At 36.3% G+C, this 21953-nt stretch overlaps 2 protein-coding genes across 4 annotated transcripts in view; one reads left to right on the forward strand and one right to left on the reverse strand.

The window, feature by feature from the left end:
* The window catches only part of LOC139975759 (exosome complex component 10-like), a 106109-nt gene that overhangs the window by 1973 nt on the left and 82183 nt on the right, over positions 1–21953 (forward strand). For all 3 annotated transcript variants that reach the window (XM_071983914.1, XM_071983915.1, XM_071983916.1), the window contains exons 3-13: positions 439–575; positions 925–1048; positions 1873–1980; positions 3105–3264; positions 4348–4429; positions 5564–5750; positions 7081–7224; positions 8602–8792; positions 9549–9705; positions 10223–10303; positions 10732–10850. In XM_071983914.1, the coding sequence (XP_071840015.1) occupies positions 439–575; positions 925–1048; positions 1873–1980; positions 3105–3264; positions 4348–4429; positions 5564–5750; positions 7081–7224; positions 8602–8792; positions 9549–9705; positions 10223–10303; positions 10732–10850 (1490 nt within the window). The remainder of the gene's footprint in view (positions 1–438; positions 576–924; positions 1049–1872; positions 1981–3104; positions 3265–4347; positions 4430–5563; positions 5751–7080; positions 7225–8601; positions 8793–9548; positions 9706–10222; positions 10304–10731; positions 10851–21953) is intronic.
* LOC139976152 (uncharacterized) lies at positions 16428–21268 on the reverse strand. Its single transcript, XM_071984620.1, has 2 exons — positions 20134–21268; positions 16428–19770 (listed from the first exon to the last, which is right to left on the reverse strand). Exon 2 carries the CDS (start codon positions 19574–19576, stop codon positions 19217–19219), a length of 360 nt encoding a protein of 119 aa, XP_071840721.1. The 5' UTR covers positions 19577–19770; positions 20134–21268; the 3' UTR covers positions 16428–19216.

Below are 21953 nucleotides of genomic sequence, written 5' to 3' on the forward strand. Positions count from 1 at the left end.
GTAAACTTATTGACAATTTTATTCGTCCACGTTTTTGTTGAAAAAAAAATGAAAGTGCATAAAAAATATAGAAATCTACATACATAACAAAATGTATAGAAAACAATAATAAACAAAACAAGTTTGAAAGTGTAATAAGAAAAATTGCTTCTGTATTGAAGTGTTCATACAATTGAAATATTGCTCCCTGTTATCCATTAGCATCAAACTAGACAATGAAAAGTCTCAGTTTAAGGTAATATTTGGAGATGAAAGAAATTTCTTTGTGAACATGAGTGACTATTACTTGATTGTCAAGTATTAGCGTCGATAGTGTGAAATTGCACCCTTCAAAATGCTATATTCCAATTCTTGATAATAGCCTCAAAAAGGAGTAAACTTATATTAAATTGTTCCACTCACTTCACTTTTCAACATAATCTTTCTTTTTCTTCCTAGAATGCCTTTGCAACTATTGTGGCTGCTTTAAAAGCTGGTAATGGCTTACCAAGACATGGGGATAACTTTGATTTCTACTCCAGCTTTGATGGTTTCAGAAGATTTTGCCATGAAAATGGAGAGAAAACTTTACAGATGTAATAATACATAAATGTGCCGTTAATTCAAATTTTGGTTATCTTAATTAAACTTGTCTGTAGTAATGGAATATATTGACAGTATTAACAAATGCAATAGATGTTGTGTAGTCACATATGAAACTTAGATACAGATTTGTAATGCTTCACTTCATGCAAGACTGTTCTTATTTCACTATTGAAAAGAAGAATTTTTCGTTGACATTTAGTATCAACCTGCAAACTTAAAGATGTATTATGAATAAAAAATTAGAAATGACATTTGTAAGATGCAGTGATATAGTCTTCTATTACACATAGTTTGTAGATCTAAGTACTGTTTTGTTTTCGCTCAATTTCCCTCATCTAGCATTCGACAAGTAATAGGAAATCGACTGATGACTAATGCTTTGGCCAAAAGTAGCCTCAACTTGGAGATAGAGGACAAGCTGGAAGCTTTAATAGATGCAAATGACAACATAATAGAGAAAGTGGTAAAGATTAATTCATAATGCTACCAAAATTTCGGAGCATTTGTAATTATATATTTTTATATTTTTTATATATTTATTATATATTTTTTATATATTTTTTCATATTTTTTATATATTTTTTATATATTTTTTATATATTTTTTATATATTTTTATATTTTTAATATATTTTTTATATATTTTTTTATATATTTTTATATATTTTTGTATATTTTTTACATTTTATATATTTCTTGGTTGTTTTTTCTCTTTTCCCATAACTGCTACAAGCTTTTGTCCTCGTGAAAAAAGTATTTTATAATAGCAAGTACTGTAGATGGTTGTCCCATGGACGGCTAGCTGTTTACATCATATTTAAACTGGAGTGTAATCACAAGGGAGTTTCTATCAGGTGAATTGATAAAGTAAAAATACATTGAGTTATTATTTCTAATACAGGACAAAAATAGTAATTTTTTGGGGCAAAACACAGACTCGAGCACTAGCTAAGATTTTGTTTATCTTTCGCTCAATGCTAACAAACATTGGTACACAAAGACAATTAAAATTTTAGACTAAGCAGTTCAGTCTCTTTAATTAGTTAGGAACTTAAGTGATGCCAGGTGGATCGCCTTACTAGAGAACAATACAATTAAAGAAAAAGGGAAACATAAGAAGCATGCAAAAATAATCAATTAGCACAGGTGTATGTTTCAAAAATACAACTGATTTTTTGCCCACTTGGCTTTCCTAGAGTCGGCAGATGGTGACTTTGTGAAGCTGCCATACTAGCAAAATTTCACCAGAATCTAATAAGGTCTATTTTCTATTTTTTTCTCCCTCTAGGGTATTCTTTTGGATGAGGCATCTGGCATCAAGAAGACAGAGTCACCGTTACTGATAAATACCAATCAGAAGGTAGCAAATGTATCAATCGCTTCTTGGAATAGAAAGGTAAACATTTGAAGTAATTTAAAAAAAGTAAGGTCGGTTGCTGTCAGTGAAGAAGCAAACAAAAATGCATAAAGACAGATTTTAATTTTTTCTTTTGTGCAAAGTGTTAAGGGGGTCTTGTCTTAATCATTTTAGGATCTTATGAGAAAATGTACGCTCTGTACTGGGTCATTCATAGACAGCATACTGCAGTGAAAAATAGCCACTTGTTAATAGTAGCCATTGATTCAAGAGATGGCAGTGCTTTCATGTCCCATGCCCCCCCCCCCCCAATGCCCTCCATATCCCACAATCATTTGAGTAAAAATATTTGAAATTAATTGTACTATACTTTCAAACAAATGTAGTGTAAATAAAATCTTATATAGCGCACTACGCGCGATGCATCTGTGCGCTTTACAAACAATCTAGAATATGCAATGACATAAAACTTGAAATACAAAAAAAAGTAATTAGATGTACCAACTACAGATATATACAGGAATATGACAATAAAAAACCATTAAAAGCACTGGTGAAGAGTAAAGCGATAAAACAGATTGACTACAAAATCTACAATTTGAATGCTAAAGAGTGAAAATTCCAATTGAAGTTAGAACTTAAAAACCAACACGACAGAACATCATAAAATCTAATGCTTATTAGTAAATGCTTATTATACATTTGCGGTTAGAAGCAGCAGAGTTTATCATATAAAACAAGGATAAAGTTGAGATTCCGTGACCAGCAGCCACTTTCTATGAAAAGTGGCACCTGGTTGGTGGACCCACCGGGCCATGTAGTTAATATGTCTAATCTATCATTTATACTCCTTTTAATGTTCAGTATAAAATTATCATGCAGAAACAAGTTTATAAACCTGTATGCTTTATTTATATTGCTGAGATATTGTTCAGATTATTGTTCAGATTGAAACAATTATTTACAGGGGTGACTTGTTGGCCAGATGCTACCATATAGTGGGTTTTTTCTTATTTTCTCAGCAATGTAATGGGGCTGCGGGCTAGTTACAGAGGCCGTTTGACCCCCTCTCTGGCCCCCTGCTCATTTTCATCATTGGGTATAATAAGTGTGCAAGTTTTTTGGTAAACCTATCACATTTTTCTATATTCACTCTTTTCCAGAACGATGACTCTGCAAATCCAAAGCAGTCCTTTCACATGATGTATGCCAAGAATACAATTCGACCGCAGCTGAAGTTCGAAGTGAAGGTTGATAATAGTAACGTCCCATTCAGACCGATCATCAAGCACAAGCCAAATGCCCTAAAACCACTGAATATAGGTAATGATAACTAAGAGTTGGTAGGTGGTAAAGGTTTAATGGTGATCCCACAGGGGTTCAATGTGGGCTGGCTAATAACTAATAATGGGAGTAGGCCCATTCCACTCCTGAAAATTATGAAATTAAGCAGTAGAAACAATGGAAAAACTTCAACTGCTAGTTATATTTCATTAGAGAGTCCAGTTCAAAATTTGCTAACTTTCCGAATGCCCTAAAACCACTGAATATAGGTAATGATAACTAACAGGTGGTTGGTGGTAAAGGTTGAATGGTGATCCCACAGGGCTTTAATGTGGGCTGGCAAATAACCTGATGGGAGTATGGCCATTGCACTCCTGAAAATGATGAAATTAAGCAGTGGAAAACAATGGAAAAACTTCAACTGCTAGTAAATATTTCATTAGATATTCCAGTCCAAAATGTGCTAAATCTCCGGAATGCTCACTTAAGGCTAAATTAATGATGACGTCATCTCCTCAGTTCAGGTATGAATGTTATAATGTTCATCCATTGTGTCATGATTGTAATAACTCTACGAAACCATATTCTATTAATGTTGTATGAACAAAAGATATGATGACAGTCGACAACATTTTGAAAAAATATTTGTAAAGCATGTGTTATCAATGATGATATATGTTTATTTTGAGGCCATAAAATCTTTTGTCTTTCCCATCAAGTTTTGTGTTGCATCTGCATAACTTGACATATAAATGGTCTATTTGTTAGACTGAGTAGGCCAGCCACTCTAATTGATGACTCTCAGATATTTAAAGGACCATTTCTCAAAAATTAAAAGTCTTCTAGAAAAACAACCAGGACCGTTAACAGCCTACAACATATCAAGATGAATTCATAGTCTAAACTACAGTCATTTCTTTAATATAAGCAAAAGTTTTCCTACCTTGCATGTTACTATTGTGATGCAGTGATGCTTTGCGTCTATTAAACATGTAACAAGTAAAAAAGAGCTAGCGATATTTTTTGTCCCTTGCCATTTTAACTGAATGCAATCGCAGGCAATTTCTCGGCGATGATTCTGTAAGCATTTACCGGTTGCAAATTTCTAATCTATTTTTATAGATCAGGGGCAGAAGTTTCAAAGTGTTCAAGACTTTATCACTCAGCAGAGAATGGAGGTAGAGACAGGGGTACCAGCAGAGTGGTAATTATGAAATTATTAATTGGGTTTGCTATTCCGGTGCTGTAAACAAAGCCTCTTTTCATTTATACAGAGCTATACTTGAAGTATACTTGGAAGCAACTCCTCTATTCAGTTATAGTTTAATGCACAGTACTGTAAACCAAGCCTCTATTCATTCATACAGAGCTATACTTGAAGTATACTGAAAACAACTCCTCTATTCAGTTATAGTTTAATGCACAGTGCTCAAGACTAAGCCTCTATTCATTCATACAGAGCTATACTTGAAGTATACTTGAAAACAACTCCTCTATTCAGTTATAGTTTAATGCACAGTACTGTAAACTAAGCCTCTATTCATTCATACAGATTTATACTTGAAGTATACTTGAAGACAACTCCTCTATTCAGTTATAGTTTAATACACAGTGCTCTAAACATAGCCTCTATTCATTCATACAGAGCTATACTTGAAGTATACTTGAAAACAACTCCTCTATTAAGTTATAGTTTCATACACAGTGCTGTAAGCCAATCCCACATGCATCCATACAAAGCTATATTGGAAAGAACTGATAACAACTCTTCTATTCCGTTATAGTTTAATACACAGTGCTCTAAACATAGCCTCTATTCATTCATACAGAGCTATACATGAAAGAACCCATAAAACAACTCCTCTATTCAGTTATAGTTGAATGCACAGTACTGTAAACCAAGCCTCTATTCATTCATACAGAGCTATACTTGAAGTATACTTGAAAACAACTCCTCTATTCAGTTATAGTTTCATACACAGTGCTGTAAGCCAATCCCACATGCATCCATACAAAGCTATATTGGAAAGAACTGATAACAACTCTTCTATTCCGTTATAGTTTAATACACAGTGCTCTAAACATAGCCTATATTCATTCATACAGAGCTATACATGAAAGTACTGAAAACAACTCCTCTATTCAGTTATAGTTTAATGCACAGTGCTGTAAACAAAGCCTCTATTCATTCATACAGAACTGTACTTGAAGTATCCTTGAAAACAACTCCTCTATTCAGTTAGTTACATGAGGCTCAACACAGAACCCTAAGTCAATTCACTCGAAACTTGCTTTTTCGTCAAAAAGGTGAAAAAACAAAATGTTTTTGTATTTCTAGTGCTCCTCATCCTTATCAGTTTGAAATTGAAAACTTTGAGCCTGGCGATTCACACTTGGAGGTCGAAGAAGGCTACCAATACCTACCGGTCCTCACCACCCCGCTGACATTTATTACAACTCCCGATCAGCTGAAAGAGTTATCGGATCTTCTGAATACCCAGACATCATTCGGTGTTGATCTTGAGGTGGGTGTACAGTAGCATCATACAAAAACCTCAAAATCTCATCATCTTAAACTTACTTGTATAGGAAGTACGATTTTCTTTTTTGCCCTCCGAGGACATGCGATGTATCGATAGTAAGTTTGTACAGTGTCGCAACGCCTTGCCAGTGAAATTAAACTTCAAAGAAAACCATTCTTTTGGAATTCTCAGTTTGTGTTTGTAGGCTGGCCTGATCAGAGGTTCAGATTATAAAAGGTCACGTTAATGTGTGTAAGAGCTGGTCTCACCTGGCTAGCCTTGAATATTATCTTGCTTTGAGTTTGTGGAAAATATAGAAAAGCAAAACAAGCTTGTAAAGGGCATAGTTTTCTGATTGTTTTCTTTATAACCAGTTTGTTCTTTGTAAAACAAGCAAAGCTTAGGGAAAGATCTTGCTTTGAGTTTTGCCACATTTCAAACAAAGAAAAAGTATTTTTGCTCCTCAAATAGACAATATTGTCTTTGAAGGAAAGGAAGGTACAGTAAGTGAACTTGGTACTTTAGGATGCAAATTATTACAACTATCCTATTCTTGTTTGTATTTGATAGAAATTTGTAAAGCCTTAGCAGTAGAACATCTGTGCATGTTTAAGACTCTCTGTTAGCTGCCAGTGCTTGAGGAAAACACTGTAGTATACATAATTTATGAAGTTTAGAATTTAAAGTCAAGAAATGTATAAAACAAAGTTGTGTCAAGAGATTTTTTTCTGAATACAGAATATAGCCTGTTAGACTTACAGTGTGTTATCCTCCTTGAGAACACTGTTGAATATTAAAATGGAAATCATCTCTGTTTTAATATTGATGAATAGGTCTACAATTGGAGCTGAATTAACTATATATACTTGTTTTCTAAAGCTTTGCTAGTTTTCCAAAGAAAACAGCTGGTTGTAAAGAAAACAATCACTGCAAACAATGCCCTTTACAGGCTTGTTTTATGCTTTTCTATATTTCCACAAGGTAGAATAATGTATAATATCTATGTCATATGCATTGCAAGGAGCTGGAAGAGGTTATGAAGAATCAGAGCATTTAATGAGCAATTAATGGATATTGAAAGAAAAATGACTGTAGCAACAACAACAGCAAAGTTAATTAAAGTAGAACAGCAAAGGAAAAGGAACAATGTGATATCCCAAATTTTTAAACTAATTAATAATATATTAATGGCACCTATCATGTCATCCAGGACACATTTCATTTGAAACATGAATGGAACAAAAATTTACAAACAGCAATTGTCATGTAATGAATCCAATCGTCGGATTGTTAAGTTGACAACCTTTTTCTTTGTCTCCTGATTGGTCAACAGCACCATTCCTATCGGTCATTCCAAGGTTTCACCTGCCTGATGCAAATATCAACCAGAGACCATGATTACCTCATTGATACCCTCGAGCTTAGGAGCCACCTTTTTGTCCTCAACGAATCCTTCACAGATCCGAAGATTGTAAAGGTAAGTCCTGGACAGAGCTTAAAAATTACCCTGGGGAATTTTTTTGCACCCGTTTCAGCCCAGAAGAGATAACTTTAGGATGGATCTACTGCTAGGCTGTTTCACTAGTGATGCTTTAAAGCTTTGCCGCATTATATTCCAATTAAAATAAAACTGTTAGCAAACTGCTTATCCACTAGTGAGCCTGTGTAGGAGAATGTGTAAAAGTAAGTTGGCTTGACGTTTCGATCCTATCAGGATCTTCTTCAAAGGCTAAATGACTAGTAACAGTAACAGAAGGGACAAAAACACGCACAGAACACAGACAGGTTAATGAGCATGGTGAACACAAAGACATAGATGTAAGGGGATTAGTAGACAAGGGATGGAGAGAAGAAAGAAAGAAACCAACAGGGGAAGAGGATAGGTAGGAGATAAACAGTGGAGGAACAAAGAGAGGATTATTGGAAAGGGATAAATGGGAAGATTGTCATTTTATGCTGTAACAAGGGAAAGAAGAAGATCGAAGATGTTCATGCTGGTTGTTAGGAAAAGATTGAGACCATCTCTGAAATTGTTCCAGAAGTCCCAAAAATTTCAGTTTCTGGGGAGTAAGATTTTGGCTCTCACATGAGTGAATGACATTTTAATCAGTCAAGACTATGCTGTTAGAGATTTCACTATGTTTAGTCTACCAACTTTATTGCAATGAAACATTTTTTTTGCATCCAAATTTCAGGATAAATCTTAGCATCTTTGTCATTAGCAAAGCAAAGTACATAGAATGTATTTACCATGTCATCCTTCCCTTTATAACAACAAGGTTTGGATATTTGAAATTAAAACAGTAGGTTGAATTTCATTGCAGAAGTAAAAGGCAGTCTTAGATTAACACCTTCTGAGCCCCTAAGGCCCCATATACTTCCCCCCCCCCTCGCCCCTCTACATTTCTAAAGTTTTACTTGCTCAACCCACAAATAGCAAGTTGGTGTGTCATGTCTGCAAGTGTTTACAGATTTTTATGGCAAGACTTTCAGATAGTTTAGAGACTTTTAGGATGGCACCAAGATATTACTTTGTGAACATGAATGAATTTCTAGCATATTTGTGAAAATTGTGTTGATAGAAACAACTTTCCTATCGCCTTCGTACATTAGTTGCATGCTAAATGTTAGTACATCCTACTAAGAAAGGGATGTATTCCTAGGCTTTTACAGTAGTTTTACTGTTTCAAGTTTTTTTTGCAAGACTCAACAAAGTAAGCAAATCAGAGAAGGGAATGTGTGGGAGGGGGTGGGAGGGGGAGTATATATGAGGGTGTGGTAAAAGTGGGAAATAATGCTTTATACATTACCATGCTATTTTAATTTTTGCTGACTTTATTGTTATGATTTTCAGATTTTTCATGGTGCTATGATGGACATCGAGTGGCTGCAAAAAGATTTTGGGATCTATGTCGTCAATTTGTTCGACACCGGAGAAGCGTCCAAGTTGTTAGGGCTGGCTCGTAATTCGCTAGCATTCCTGATGAAACATTACTGCAACGTCGAATCCGACAAAAAATATCAGCTCGCAGACTGGAGAATACGGTAGGAAGTTTCATAAACTCTCTGTCTGAGGGAATAATTCTACCTTTGTTTTCTTTCTTTTTACTTGCCTTCTTTCCTTTTACTTGCCTTCTGTCTGTCTGTTGAAATGTTAAATTGTGCAAAATTGAATTTTTAATTGAAAATTTAATTTGAAGAATAAAAGGATTTTACTGATATTTTATGCTGATTTGTTGCATGTTGAAAGTTCTATTTTCCTAATATATTGTTTTATCATAAAATCATGGATTTTCAATAATTTGTTTTAACTTTCAGTTGAGTTCTGCAGTTTTTTCAAATTGCACAGTTCTTAAGTTTGACTAATTGAAGTAACAAGAACTACAAAAATATGAAAATGAATCGAAACATAAGTCAAGATTTCTATAGATAAGATCTTACCTAGATTCAATACGACATAAGTGTAGTCACTTTTCACAGCTTTCTCCTCACCAATAAAACGAGGCAATTGTACAAGTGACAATAAATGTGTTTCAATTTCTGTCTTGAAAAATGTTGATTTCTGGGGGGATTCGAATGAAATTGGGATTGTGAGTTTAAAAGTTATTGCAAAGTACTGTGGCTTCCGGCTGGCACCCTGTCAACAGACCAGTGGTAACATAGGGACTACCACCTGACTATTTAAGAGCTCAATAGCTTGGCTGGTAGCACTCAGAGCTTATAGGCTCTGAGGCTGGTTTGTGTCCCATGCTAGCCAAGGATTCTCGTCTCAACTTGATTTTTTGTTTAATTTTTCTTCAGACCATTACCGGAAGCTATGAAGAGATATGCCAGGGAAGACACTCATTACTTGCTCTATATTTGTAACAAGATGAAAGAGGAATTGATTAAACTTGGAAATAAACAAAAGAACTTGCTTAAGGCTGTCTTCGAGCGGAGCAAAGCAATCGCTTTAAGGGTAAGTTGTTATTTTTGGGAAAATGACTAATTTTCAAAACCAGCCTGGTTTAAATAACATTATACTTATCTTATCTGTGACACCAGAACATTGGTACTTTTATTTTGCAAATAAGGTTTCTTTGTTTTAATGGGATGATTAAGGTCTTGTGTGGATGGATTTATGTTTAAGAAAAGGAATGTTAATTATAATGGATGGATTTATGTTTAAGGAAAGAAATGTTTGTAATAAATGTCACAGAACCACCATGATTTTCAGGACAGTGTATGCTACATAAGCCCAAGACAGTTAGTTTCATTCAGCATTTTGTGTTATTGTTCCTCTAAGGAGAATTTTCTGCTAAAGTTGAGTATGCGTAGCAACAATATATTTGTAAATATTGCCAACTAATCCTTAAAGTTTTAATGTCATCATCATCATCACATGAAGGTCATAATCAGTTTTCTATACAGATAACATGTTTGGTCTTTTCGTATGTGATTTTCAACGGTCAATCTATAAATTCTTAAATTTTCAGAAATACAACAAGCCGTTGTTCACCAACGTCTCTTACTTGATCTTGTACAAGAAGAATCGAAAATCATTCAATGCTAAGCAGGTAAGTTTCAGTCTTGAGTATGTTGTTCCTATAATCTCCAAAAGCCCAGTTTTCAACTTGTTAATTAGCCTTTTATTCCTCTCAATTATTTAACATGTTGTTGTTTCTTTGAAACAAAAGGTGTTTCTTTTCAATGTGTTGTTTCTTTATTCTTTATAGCCTGCACATGTTGTTAATAGCCTCAACATGTCTGTTCTAGATTTGACCTGTTGGTCATATATGTGTCATGTTGTTCCACCAATAGCAGCAAAGTGTCATTCTCGACATGTCATTCTTAGCCTTATGTTGTAGATAGCTTTGTCGTGCGGATTACCGAATTTACCAAATTTAATGTTCGAACAGAGAAACAGAGCTGAGACTGTTACCAAACTGTGTATCAACAGGTCATGATTCAAGGAAGAAAATCCGTCCTTTCACTTTTGTTACAGATCCATGCCTTCCGTCTCCTGTATGCTTGGAGGGACAGCATTGCCAGGGAAGAGGATGAGAGCACAGGCTACATCCTCCCAAATCACATGCTCTTCCAGATAGCAGAACACTTACCCAGGTCAGTGTTGTCATATTAGATTGAAAGGTAGATTGAAAGGTGTGAGATACATGTTAACATCTCACATGGTCTTCCAGATAGCAGAACACTTACCCAGGTCAGTGTTGTCATAATAGATTGAAAGGTGTGAGATACATGTTAACATCTCACATGGTCTTCCAGATAGCAGAACACTTACCCAGGTCAGTGTTTTCATAATAGATTGAAAGGTGTGAGATACATGTTAACATCTCACATGCTCTTCCAGATAGCAGAACACTTACCCAGGTCAGTGTTTTCATAATAGATTGAAAGGTGTGAGATACATGTTAACATCTCACATGGTCTTCCAGATAGCAGAACACTTACCCAGGTCAGTGTTGTCATAATAGATTGAAAGGTTTGAGATACCTGTTAACATCTCACATGCTCTTCCAGATAGCAGAACACTTACCCAGGTCAGTGTTGTCATAATAGATTGAAAGGTGTGAGATACATGTTAACATCTCACATACTCTTCCAGATAGCAGAACACTTACCCAGGTCAGTGTTTTCATAATAGATTGAAAGGTGTGAGATACATGTTAACATCTCACATACTCTTCCAGATAGCAGAACACTTACCCAGGTCAGTGTTTTCATAATAGATTGAAAGGTGTGAGATACATGTTAACATCTCACATGGTCTTCCAGATAGCAGAACACTTACCCAGGTCAGTGTTGTCATAATAGATTGAAAGGTTTGAGATACCTGTTAACATCTCACATGCTCTTCCAGATAGCAGAACACTTACCCAGGTCAGTGTTGTCATAATAGATTGAAAGGTGTGAGATACATGTTAACATCTCACATGGTCTTCCAGATAGCAGAACACTTACCCAGGTCAGTGTTGTCATAATAGATTGAAAGGTGTGAGATACATGTTAACATCTCACATACTTTTCCAGATAGCAGAACACTTACCCAGGTCAGTGTTGTCATAATAGATTGAAAGGTGTGAGATACCTGTTAACATCTCACATACTCTTCCAGATAGCAGAACACTTACCCAGGTCAGTGTTGTCATAATAGATTGAAAGGAGTGAGATACATGTTAACATCTCACATACTCTTCCAGATAGCAGAACACTTACCCAGGTCAGTGTTGTCATAATAGATTGAAAGGAGTGAGATACATGTTAACATCTCACATACTCTTCCAGATAGCAGAACACTTACCCAGGTCAGTGTTTTCATAATAGATTGAAAGGTGTGAGATACATGTTAACATCTCACATACTCTTCCAGATAGCAGAACACTTACCCAGGTCAGTGTTGTCATAATAGATTGAAAGGTGTGAGATACATGTTAACATCTCACATGGTCTTCCAGATAGCAGAACACTTACCCAGGTCAGTGTTGTCATAATAGATTGAAAGGAGTGAGATACATGTTAACATCTCACATGGTCTTCCAGAAAGCAGAACACTTACCCAGGTTGTCATAATAGATTGAAAGGAGTGAGATACATGGTAACATCTCACATACTCTTCCAGATAGCAGAACACTTACCCAGGTCAGTGTTGTCATAATAGATTTAAAGGTGTGAGATACATGTTAACATCTCACATACTCTTCCAGATAGCAGAACACTTACCCAGGTCAGTGTTGTCATAATAGATTGAAAGGAGTGAGATACATGTTAACATCTCACATGGTCTTCCAGATAGCAGAACACTCACCCAGGTTGTCATAATAGATTTAAAGGTGTGAGATACATGTTAACATCTCACATACTCTTCCAGATAGCAGAACACTTACCCAGGTCAGCGTTGTCATAATAGATTGAAAGGAGTGAGATACATGTTAACATCTCACATACTCTTCCAGATAGCAGAACACTTACCCAGGTCAGTGTTGTCATAATATATTGAAAGGTGTGAGATACATGTTAACATCTCACATACTCTTCCAGATAGCAGAACACTTACCCAGGTCAGTGTTGTCATATTAGATTGAAAGGTGTGAGATACATGTAAACATCTCACATGGTCTTCCAGATAGCAGAACACTTACCCAGGTCAGTGTTGTCATAATAGATTGAAAGGATTGAGATACATGTTAACATCTCACATGGTCTTCCAGATAGCAGAACACTTACCCAGGTCAGTGTTGTCATAATAGATTGAAAGGTGTGAGATACATGTTAACATCTCACATGGTCTTCCAGATAGCAGAACACTTACCCAGGCTATGCCTGATTCCTGTCCTCCACTCTCCCATATTCGCAACCCTGTTTTCAAATTTGACAGAATAGAGTTCAGAATATTCCCTTTGAACACTGTAACAAATTTGTTACTAATACCTGTCCTGCTCCCCCCCCCCCATACCTGCCCCAATGAGTTGACCCCTGCTCCTAAGTCTCAACATGTTACCATCAGTATGGCATTAAGGTGCTTCTTCGTCTGTACAACTATAACACACAGGTAGCTATTTGCACATGACTGCGGAAAGTAGAGCAGGCTGACAAACCTCTTGTATGATAATTAGCAGGTTGTATTGTTCTAAATCAGATCTCCTATTTCATACAAGGTAAATAAATAGGGCATCTCTAAATATTTCCTTACCTTTCACCTCTTTTGGTCTGGTAACACCGACTAATCTTGGCGAAGCATTTCGTGGTGCTAGTTTTAATTGTGCTGGTCGGTAGGATTGGTTTACCCTCCTGCCCTGGGAAATTCTTTATCTTTTTATTTTTTACTTCTTTTTTTTTCTTGTTATTATCTAGTAAGAATTATAATGTGGTATAAAATATTTTTTTGTACAGAAATTGTCCATGCACCAAGTGCTGTCTTTGACATTTGGACAATATTACTAAAATAGAACACACCAATAGGTTAAAAGTGCATAATGGGTTCGATACAGATTCTATGCAATAGTCTGTACAACAGAGCCTATACAGTAGAGCCTATACAACAGAGCCTATACAACAGTCTCTAAAGGCATTTGTGTGTGACTTTTACCAATTACTATGAGCCTATACACACAGGTGGAGCCAAACGTTACACAGAACCTTATGGATTCTGGTACAGAAATCTACAGTAAATTGCATGTTATTATTTTCACAGTAATTTGTTGGTGTCGATGACAAGAGAAACCTATGCAGTCATGATGTCATGTGTGTGCACGTGTCCGTGTGTGTTTGTGTGTTAACTGCAATATATATGACATACATTTTAATTATATTGTATCATTAAAATATACATAAAGTCAGCTGGGAAGCTCCTTTTAAGGCAAAGACTCATTTGATATTTAGATTATTAATGTCACTCTATTGTTCTGTTGCCCTAGATACATTTTGCTTTACTATTATGATGTAAGCAGTCGGTCTCTATTTGGCTCTGTACAGATCAATTTTAAGGAATAAGTACATTGCTTGGCTTCATAAAGAATTCACATAAACACAACTTTTTTTAATTTTTGCATTGAAGTTTATGCATACCATAATGAAATGGAAAATAAATAATGATATAATATATTGCTTAATCTAGGCTAGTTTTAATGCAAAAAAGACAAGAATAGAGGCTCAGGATTGACATAACCCCCCCTCCACCCCCCATCAAGGGACCCTATGCAGTAAAAAGAGAACTGCTAAACACAGAAACCTCACATACTGTTGCAGTCCTAAATTAACCATTTAAAGCATTTTTAAAACCCTTGATACATTTAGAAATTACAACATGTCCATATATGCTATATGGAGCAGCAGGGGTAATGGCCACTTATGAATATTTGTAGCACAGCATAAATTACATAATTTAATCATACTATGCCTCCAGCTATTTTAAATGTACTGTATGTGTATATAATATTTGCATGAATCCATATGGACTCCTTCCTTATCTATCTAAGCTCTAGCGCCCTCTCGAGTACCAGCATAAACGTTTACATTCTAGCATTGAAAAGGTAGAGGGAAAAAAAACTCATCCAAGTGCCCTTTTACCATGTAATTGTGTTTGCTCAGTTTTTTAAGCCTCATACAGTATGCCAATTCCTGTCATTCAAAGGAGGCATATTTTATGATTTGGGACATTTTATAACTAGTGAAAGTCTCTGTGCAATTTAAATGAGTGGTTTATAATGCTGAACAATAACAACAGTACTTAAGGTTCCATATTCAAGTCCTCACCATTTAGCAACCACATTGACTTGGCCAGTTCAAAAACCTTTGCTCGTTTTCCAGGTTTTCTGTTGCATGGAGTCTTAATTCCATGGATTACGGTAATTCTGGTTTGTGGAGCTTGATTCTTTATTGGTTTCAAAACAACTTAATTGTAGCTGAACTGCAGTAAATGATGAATGGGGAGGGGGGGGGGGGGGGTGTTGTCTTCAACTCCCCTCATTGTTTGTGAAAGTGGTCAGATGCCGCAGTTCACTCCTGACTGGAAGTCAAATGGCAGTCCGGGGAACATGAACGGGTACAACAAATTACCTGCCTGCATCCTGCAGTAACTCTCTGCAAAACTCAAGGATAAAGAGAAATGCTTGATACAGGCCATTCCCAATCATTGCATGGACATGCTTTCAAATGAGCTTCTGTTGGTATCCAAACCCTCGGGATTTACTTAACAAAAGTAGTACTCTTAGACAGACGTGACAACTCCATACCGTCTCAGATTATCTGAGATGACACAAGCATTTTGTTTAAACATCATGCTTTCCAGTGAATGTGGCTGGTTTTTATACTGTATGTCTTAATTTTGATACAGTATTACTGTTTCAAAATTAATGCATGAAAGTGAAAAACAGTAATAGCATTTTTTTTTTCATTGTTAACCAGTTCAGTTTAAAGCATTAATCCTACAAAGAAACCTTTTTTATATTATCATTAGGACAACACTTGAGCCATTTTGAAAACAGCATGCCATTACATCATACTCAGGGAATTCACATACTGTATCATTGTATGTTGACTTGAATGAGGCTACCTCAGTCTTATCACAGGTTGGTTTAGTAATTAATTATCCTGGAAAATATTAATAATCACCTTCACGTTTAACAAAGCCCTTATGTTTTACACTTTCTCTGAATCAATATTTTGACATTCAAGCCATCTTGAGTAAATATTAACTAATAATTAAGAATTCAAAATTGAACAAACAAAGACATTGTGCTACATTGATTGTTGTTTTTATGACAGACAGAATTATAATTATGAACAGTTTATTACTAGTGTTATTCAAAGCTCAGCGATTTTGTGGATTCCCCCTGGATACTTTTAAACATGTTTTATACAGTATTACGAAACAAATCAGAAAGCATTCTACTTTCATTTCATCATCTTAGAATGAAATAAAAACATTGTAATGCGATATTGGTATATCGAGTTGCACAGGAAAATGTCAGGACTCAAAAACAAAAGCAGTTTAAAAGTAAGGTAATTAAAGATGAGCTGATATTAATTAGCTTATCAGGTGTGTCTGCAAATCTTAGCATACAAGATATCATGTCCTCACTGCATGTACCGTCGTTCCCCTCCCCCACCCTCATTTTAAGTAATAGTTGCAGCCCCCTCACCAAATATTTTTGTGAAAACTGAATTAAGCTGAGCCGAGAATTTTTCAGGCACCTACTGTTTTTCAATATATATATTATATTATTTTTATCATTATTATTGTAACGACTTCCCAAAAATGATAACTAATATGGAAGGGTAATAACACGGCAAATGATTGTATGTAATTGGCATGCGATGAAATAACTGATGCATGCCTATATGATATGTACATTACCATGTTGAATGCATGTGTGGCGTGCGAACAATTTTGGCTATATTTTTTGCAGGCAAGTCGTTACAGCCCCCCCAAATCAAATTGGGCTCCTGGTCATCAGGTTTGAAAGGATTTTCTGGTGGCCAAGGTTTATTGCTTATTAACAAATTTGCTGAAAATTTTCTAAATCTATAATGGGTGAAAACCACATCCTCATAGCAGTTTGTATTGCAAAGATATGAATTCTTGTGATATTTATTATTTGAAATGACACTTGGGCAGTCACGCTGAAGAAGTGCATTGTTATGTAAATTAGGTATCAATTTTGTCAAAGAATATAGCACTCGACAGTTTGTTTCATTGTGAAAACTCCTGAAGCAAAATTCTTTCGAGTGATTACACTTTACAGGGGTTAGAAAAGTCAAACATCTGTGATTGGTTTATCCTGTAATAGGTTCTTAAGAGTAGAATGAAGTGGACTTTTGAGTCGATATTAGGGGAATTTTCGATGCTTTATTACTAATTCAAAAATAACAGAAATGTCAGCTTGAATGAGTCATATCCTTTCAAAAATGAATTTTCTGCTTTTGATTTTGCTTTTAGTTTTTAACATGAAAATCTGTCTGCATGGCAATACTTTTAAAGATCAAATTGAACTAGATCAAACACATAACTTATAAAACTTCATGCGGTGTAAAAACTCAATGGGGGGGGATGGGATGGGGGTAGGGGGTCTCTTAGTTTCATCAATTTGGAATTGTGTCTTCTTTGAAAGCAATTAACAATTCTCATTTTATACAATACTCGGTAGGGGCTTCATTAGTAAATTTTCAAAAAGGTATGGAACGACCAAACACCTACTAGATAGGAACTTGCCTTCAGTAAAGAATGGACAAGGCAGTATTCAACATTTGAAATCAGCTGAAACCCTCCCCCCTGCCCGTCCCCACCCCCACGAAAAAAAAAAGTTTTACAAAATGTGCTGGTATGTGGATATAGTAATAGGAAAGAAAACAGCTGGGCAGTATTACATATTGCAGTATTGAGGTTAACCACCACCTGGCAGTACTGTGTTAATGACTCGCTTCAAACTTTACCTGTGCGCTCTTCAACAGACATGTGGGTGGTATTGATGACTAAGTGGGGTTTCATTGACAACCCTGCCATCATCTTTTCGTAACCGAATATTCCTTTGCGAATAAACTGATGGTGGGAAATGAGCCTCATCATATATCTCTCGTGGTTCCACAATTTTTGATGGTAGTTTCTGAGGCTTGATTGATAGCTCAAGCAAGACTAGACATGATATTGTAGCACAGTACAGCCATTTAATGGATTAACCTGCCTAAAGACTGTAGTTTGCATTTGAAACATACTGGGTCATGCTTTCTTCTTAACATACTGTACTGTATCTGCATGATCTTGTTTTAAACAGTGGATGTTGTAAACTTCACTTCAAAAGTTAGGAAGAAACAAAGACTTAGGAAGAAACAAAACCCCAACTGTCATCATCAAGTCTATGCGATAGAGGAAAACACTTTGACCAACAACTTTCCCAGACAGAGTATTAAGGAAAGAACCTCATTCCATTTGGTAGAGATCACAGATTTTAATGTTCATTCACATGCAAGGGCTGGGGACTTGATCAAGTCTAAATATGATATCAATGAGCCACATGTGCTTCAATTATATATATATATATATATATATGTTTTTTCTTTAAATATAACACACTGTGTATCGAAGAAGGGTTCACAAATGCTGATCCTTTAATTGTTCAAAAGTTCCTAACATGACCGATAATACTACTGTACCTTAACCCAAAACGTGAAAAATCTGGAAAGAAACAGACAGGGAAAATAGAGAGAATTTTTACCTACTAGTGGTATTTTGGCATCACAGACTTTTGAAAACCAGATGTCACAAGTCTCCTGACCTGCACATGCAAACCCTGATAGCTCCCCTAAGGGAGTAAGATTTCACAGAGATACTTTAAAATCTCTTCTCTGTGTTTTAATTCTTTCTTGATCTCATAGACGTCGATCAGATATAAATTAAAGTTGAAGGTAGGATCTTGTTTGCTATAAGATGATAATACTAAACTTTGAAAAAAAAAAAAAAAAATTGGCAGCCTTGTCAACTATTTTGGGTCTTGTTTCATTTCTCATCTCATGAAGTGAACCTCAGAGGGAATGTTATCTTTACACCCTACCCCCTTCCATCTAAACGCTACGAGAATTATTCCAATTATACTCACGGATAACTTTGCTTCTCAAAACTTCACAGTATCCGGGAAGATACTTTATGCGAATTGCGGACATTTTTTCCACGATTTCCTCGTCAAAATGCATGAAATATGGCTGAACATGTTTAGCTGTTATCGTGGATTTCAAAAGCTAGATAAGAAACAAATTCCGAGAAATTTACATGACAATGAGTACAATTTGCTAATTGTTCAAAGTGTTAAGCGTGCCATACATGAACCTACCCATGCGACATGGTAAAGATAAGGTTAGGTTTTCAATTCTTTACAAGTTAGAATAACTTTGTGAATGTACCCGGTGGTACTTTGAGTAATGTCGTCATGCATGGCACATTTATAACCCGTGGAAGGGTTACGATCATATTTCTTCACCTAGTCATCGTCATCGTCATCGTCATCATCATCATCATCATAATCATCATCATCATCCCCACCACCACCACCACCATCATCATCATCATCATCATCATCATCATCATCATCATCATCATCATCATCATCATCATCATCATCATCATCATCATCATCATCATCATCACCATCACCATCACCACCACCACCACCATCATCATCATCATCATCATCATCATCATCATCATCATCATCATCATCATCATCATCATCATCATCATCATCATCATCATCATCAGTTCGACCTCGGTCAACCATTATCATCATGAGGGGTAGGAGAAGTTGGCCGGACAATAACCTGGCATCGAGATTTCCAGTCATTTCTGTCTTCCATAAGGGTTGCTAGCTCAGACGTACTTCCAGCCCCACTGTCCTCTAGTAGGAAATGCAGGCAGGTTAGGGGTACCATGTTTTGGCTCCCATGAACTTGTTGGCTGCTTCTTCTGGGTGTCGGTGGAAGTGACCAGCTGCTCTAAGTCTTCATTCTCTGATTTTCATGGAAGATCGCCATAAAGCTGTGTATTGGGTATCAAGTGATGTTCATAACTATCCGGATCGAAAAAGTCCATTTTGACATCATTTCTCCTCGAAGCTTTGAATTTGTGAAAATTTCATTTACCGCAAAGAAACAAATCTGATAGATATACAAAGTACAAAACGAAATGGTAGACTATGGAAACAACATATTATATCGACAGCATATATATCTTGGTCACGAGCTGAGATAACAGCCATGCTGGTTTTAATCAGACAGTGTCCTTGATACGTTAAAACCTTCCTACTGTCATGTTATATTGTATATCTTACAGTACAGACATTTGAGAAAGAAATTTGAAATTGAAAAATATATATTTGTTAAATCTATTGACATGACCAACCTGTGTAGTTTGTGTTCGCTTCCATTGGGGTCCTGCCAGTACAGTAGATGTATCCTAACTTCAGTTAACCTCAGGAAAGAACTCTTTTGAATCTGATTCAGATTTGAGATGGGGAAGATTATTATTTCTGTAAAGTTAGTGATGTGAAGTGTTTTCGTGTCATCAATATTAGCTAATTCACGTTGTCTGCCACCAATAAATGTCTCATCCTCACCTCTAAGGCTCTTAAGAAAATGATGTTTGATTATAATAATAATATTCATAATATTTGCTTTTCATATAGCGCTTTATACCAGCGATAGGTCTCAAAGCGCTTTACAGATGTTATATTACCCCTGGTCAATGATAACCTGTCCCAGAGACAATACCTCCAGACGGCAGCAGTTATATACTGCACCCAATGACAAGTTACCTCACAGGTACCCTTTTAACCCCTGGGTGGAGAGAGGCAAGTGAGATAAAGCATCTTGCCCAAGGACACAACGTAATGAACTAGGCAGGAATCGATCCAGCAATCCTTGGATCACGAGTCTGACGCCTTAGCCAATTGGCCACCACGCTCTCACGCTCTGAACTTGTCATTCTATGTACCCTCTTCTCGAGTACTTTTTTCATCTTTTCAAGATCTCTCGCAAACCCCTTGTGTTCGTACTACCAGTACTTACAATCTAAGAGCTTATCAAATGCCACTGCCCGTCTTTGGAACAATATTCGGGGTGAAATTCGTGGTTCTTTTACCCTTAATCATTTCAAACCCAAACTTAACTGTTAACCTGTTTAATATTGTTGTTCACTTGTAAATTCTTTTCCCTTTTCTCTTATTTGTTCAGTGCGTTGAGATGTTTTTAATATTTATGCGGCACTATATAAGAACTGTATTATTATTATTATTTCTGACAAAAGCAATAAATATTAACATTATAAAAGTGATAAAAAGCTGATTTATCATCTTTCAGCCATTTGGACAATTTAAAGACAATAATTCCATTTTGTGAAGCAGATATGTACTGTAACTATGTAATCCTATCAGTTCATCAACAAGTCTGGGTTTAAGCCAGTGCCACTGTTATACATACCCATCTAGGCTGGGTTTAAGCCAGTGCCACTGTTATACATACCCATCTAGGCTGGGTTTAAGCCAGTCCCACTGTTATACATACCCATCTAGGCTGGGTTTAAGCCAGTGCCACTGTTATACATACCCATCTAGGCTGTGTTTAAGCCAGTGCCACTGTTATACATACCCATCTAGGCTGGGTTTAAACCAGTGCCACTGTTATGTATACCCATCTAGGCTGGGTTTAAGCCAGTGCCACTGTTATACATACCCATCTAGGGTGGGTTTAAGCCAGTCCCACTGTTATACATACCCATCTAGGCTGGGTTTAAGCCAGTGCCACTGTTATACATACCCATCTAGGCTGGGTTTAAGCCAGTGCCAGTGTTGTACATATCCATCTAGGCTGGGTTCAAGCCAGTGCCACTATGTATACCCATCTAGGCTGGGTTTAAGCCAGTCCCACTGTTATACATACCCATCTAGGCTGGGTTTAACCAGTGCCAGTGTTGTACATATCCATCTAGGCTGGGTTTAAGCCAGTGCCACTGTTATACATACCCATCTAGGCTGGGTTTAAGCCAGTGCCACTGTTATACATACCCATCTAGGCTGGGTTTAAGCCAGTCCCACTGTTATACATACCCATCTAGGCTGGGTTTAACCAGTGCCAGTGTTGTACATATCCATCTAGGCTGGGTTTAAACCAGTGCCACTGTTATGTATACCCATCTAGGCTGGGTTTAAGCCAGTGCCACTGTTA

Source organism: Apostichopus japonicus, chromosome 11 (genome assembly GCF_037975245.1).
Source record: "Apostichopus japonicus isolate 1M-3 chromosome 11, ASM3797524v1, whole genome shotgun sequence".
Classification (NCBI taxonomy): domain Eukaryota; kingdom Metazoa; phylum Echinodermata; class Holothuroidea; order Aspidochirotida; family Stichopodidae; genus Apostichopus; species Apostichopus japonicus.